Here is a 3,672-nt window from a genome sequence, read left to right on the forward strand (position 1 = left end):
CCCCGCTCCCCCTCGGCTCACCCCGGCGCGATGCCATTTAAACCGGACCCGTCTCGGCGCTCCGGCACTGCCAGAACCCCCCCAATTCCTGGGCATCCCAAACCCCCCCCTCTCCCCCGACCACCCCCACTCACCAGCTTCCTCTGGTTGCTGAGGCAGAAAGTGCAGATCTGTTTGGGCTGAGAGCTGTCGGGGTCCCGCGCCGGGGGGCTCCCGCCGCCTCCTCCTCCTCCTCCTCCTCCTCCGGCGTGCGGGAAGAAGGCGGGCGTGGTGTGGCACGGCTGCCCGTCGCCGCACGCCTCGCCCACCAGCAGCACGTTGCCCAGGTGGGAGATGTAGCTGGAGGCCAGGCGCAGGGTCTCGATCTTGGAGAGCTTCCTGTCGGCCGGCTCGGTGGGGATGAGGGTCCGCAGGGCGGTGAAGGCGGTGTTGACGCTGTTGGTGCGGTCTCGCTCCCGCGCGTTCGCCGTGTGCCGCTGCCGGGGCTCCCGCGACAGCCTCGCCGCCGCCGCCGCCGCCGCCTTCTTGGCCCCGCGCCGCTTGCCCGCCGCCTTCAGCGCCGCGTAGCCCTCGGCGTCCAGGTGGAAGGGCTTCTCGTCCGAGCCCGAGCTCTCGCTGCCGTTCTCCTCGTCCTCCGACAGCATGCTGATCTCGGGGTACAGGTAGCGGCTGGGCGCCGAGCGCAGCATGGCGAAGGACATGGTTGGGGGGGGTCTCTCTCCTCTCCGGTCGTTCGGGGGGTGCCGCTGCTCGGATGGGGGGGTCGGGGGGTCCCCGCCGGGCTCGGGGAGGGGGGGGTTCCGGGCCGCCCCTCCCGCTCCCCGCGCGCACGGGCACGGTGCTCGCCCAGCCTGGCAGAGCCGGCTTTTATAGCGGCGGGGGAGAGCCGGGTTTTTGTGAGGCGGCACCGGTCAGCCAAGGCCCCTCCTCCGGCTCGAGGGGAGCCCCAGGCTCAGCCTACCTGAGCTCACCCTCCGGCGGGGATTTAACTCTTCCGGGCTCGGCCGGGGGGGGTCCCGCCGAGCTCCTGCCAAAAACTCTGCCGTCTGCGCCGGGGCTTTCGGGGCTTTCCGCTTTTCCCGTTTTGTCTCGTCTCGCCCCGAAGCTGTTTTCCCCCCTAAATCTGTGTCTCCTGATCCCGGTCTGTGCTCGGCTCACGGGGTGCCGGGGCTCACCTGGGTCAGCCCGGCACGCTTGGCACCGTCCCGGCGCGGCCCGGGTGGGCACAGCACTGCCGGGGGGGAGCTCCCGGGGGTCCCTGCACCCCCTCGGGGAGCAGGATGAACCCCCCTGGAGCTGAGGGAGGAGGTTGGTCCCGCGGCATTCCCGGTGTCCCCACCACCGTGGTCCTTTTCCACGGTGCTCCCGGCCCCGAGCTGGTACCTGCATCCCAAAACCTGCATCCCAAAACCTGCATCCCAAAACCGACCCGTTGTCCCAGGGGAATGACAGTGGGTGAATCCCTGGGTGTCCCTGGGCGCTCCCAGAGGACCCTCCATGCTGGGGGGGGGGGACTGGTGGCCGCGTCCCTCCCCTGACCCTGTTCCCATGGGATTCCTGGACACCTCGTGCCCTGGGCCAGGGGCTCCTGCTCAGGATGAATCCCAGCCAGGGAGCCCCCAGAGCCCCCTCCCCTTCCCAGCATGACCGAATCCATCCTGCTGCTGCTCCTGCTGCTGCTCCTGCGGCTGCTAATGGGGCAGAGAGGGAGGAATTAACCCTTGAGGGGCTGCCCGAGCTCCAGGGCTCGCCTGGATTTGCTTGAGTTCCCTGCCCAGGTATCAGGGAGGGAATTTGGGTCTTGTGTGCTGAGCCCAGTCCTGTCCCTGTGTCCTGTCCCCCGTCCCTGTGTCTTGCTGGCCATGCCAGGGTTGCCACGGGCACCTTCCACTTGCCCAGGTTGCTCCGAGCCCCCTCCAACCTGGCCTGGGACACTCCCAGGGATGGGGCAGCCACAACTTCTCTGGGAATTCCATCCCCATCCCTCACCACTCTCACAGCCAGGAATTCCTTCCCAATATCCCATCTAACCCTGGGAAGCCATTCCCTGTGTCCTGTCCCTCCAGCCCTTGGCCCCAGTCCCTCTCCAGCTCTCCTGGAGCCCCTTCAGGCCCTGGAAGGGGCTCCAAGCTCTCCCTGGATCCTTCCCTTCTCCAGGTGAACATTCCCAGCTCTCCCAGCCTGGATCCAGAGCAGAGGGGCTCCAGCCCTCGGAGCATCTTCCTCACCCTTCATTTGGCCCTGGTGACAACCATCAGCCTCCTCCTCTTCCTCTGGGACCTGGAATCCCCACAGCATCCCAGGCCACCGAGGTGTGGGGCCGAGATCCCACACTGGCTCCAGGGAACCTGTGGATACCTCCACGCTCTGGAGCTCTAGGGGCTTCCTTATCCCAACCCCAAACCTGGGAACAGCGGGAATGTTTGCCCTCCTCTCCGTGCCTTTGCCTGGTGTTGGTTAAAGCAGCACTTTAACCTGGATGGAGACGGGAATTGCCGTTTGCTGGGAAGTCTCTGCTCCCGGGAGCTCCGCGCAGGGGGTTGTCGCTCCCGGCCGGAATTCTGCACCTTCCCCGTGTGCTCCCACAGTTAATCCATGTCTCAGCAGCTTCCGAAATCCGGCCCACTGTCATCCCCTTGCCGGGCCGGGCGCTCTCTGTGTGTGCTTTGGAAGCCCCGGCTCCCGGAGCATCTGCTTTCGTTTAGCTCCGCTAATGATCCCGCTTTTCTCCAGCACCTTCCATCCCCGCTGCCATTCCCGGGAGCTCTCCCTGCTGTCCTTCCTGGGCAGAGGCACAGGATCCGTCTGGATCCTCCGGAGCTCCTCCGGCTCGCACCGGGATGGGGAGCGGGTCCCTGGGCCGGTGACCCTCAGCCCTGGGTCGGGCCGGAGCTCCAGACCCGGCACCGGCTCGGGAATTCTGAAATAGGGATTTGGGGTTGGAGCAGCCTCCCAGCCCCTGACTCTGCAGCTTCCCCCGCTTCCCAGAGAGCTTCCAGGATGTCCCACTTTGGGCATCGCTTCCCAGCCCTGGCAGGGCAGCAGAGCCTGGGGTAGGAGCCTTCTCCCGGGGAGGCCAATCCTGGAATTCCTCGCTGTGATCCGTCCCCTGCTTTAGGACCTGGACTGGCCTGTGGAGTGGGGAGGACTCACTCCCATTCCCTGCTCCAAGGCTCTCCTGATCCCTTTGGATCCTGCCTCTCCCTGCTGACAGCCCTGCAGAGCATGGGGTGCTTGGGATGACATTCCCGACTCCGGAGTTCCCGGGCTTTGTGCCGGACCCTCTGGGATCCCATTCCTATGGGAAGCACTGTCGGGGGCGCAGAGACCCCCCCGGGGCTGCTGGATCAGGACTGGGGTCACCTCGGGGGGGGGGGGGGGGCTCCGGAGGTGTCCCCGTGCCGGGATCCCAGGGATCCCCAGCGCCCCGGGAACGCCGGGATGGGGGGCGGGAGAGCCGCGCTCGCCCCGTCCCCTTTTCCCCTCCACGTGGACCGGATATTTTCAAGGGAAGAATCTTTCCTACGGGGCTCTCCGGCTGCCAGGAATGTGCGTCTAGGAATGCCCAGGGCCCATCCAAGAACAACTTCCAGACGCGCGCGGCTGAGTGACGGCAGCGCCGGGCGAGGTGTGACCGCGGGGGCGGGGAGGGGGATGCGGGAGCCGCTGGAA

At 66.9% G+C, this 3,672-nt stretch overlaps 1 protein-coding gene across 1 annotated transcript; it reads right to left on the reverse strand.

The window, feature by feature from the left end:
- Positions 1-121: 121 nt before the first annotated feature.
- Positions 122-707, reverse strand: SCX (scleraxis bHLH transcription factor; the record flags this gene model as incomplete). The annotated part of the gene is made up of 1 exon (XM_027670926.1): positions 122-707. A coding segment is annotated over exon 1 (580 nt), but the record flags the coding sequence as incomplete, so codon positions are not given.
- Positions 708-3,672: the final 2,965 nt, after the last annotated feature.

This window comes from Neopelma chrysocephalum, unplaced genomic scaffold (genome assembly GCF_003984885.1).
Source record: "Neopelma chrysocephalum unplaced genomic scaffold, ASM398488v2 Primary Assembly neopelma1_96953, whole genome shotgun sequence".
Classification (NCBI taxonomy): Eukaryota; Metazoa; Chordata; class Aves; order Passeriformes; family Pipridae; genus Neopelma; species Neopelma chrysocephalum.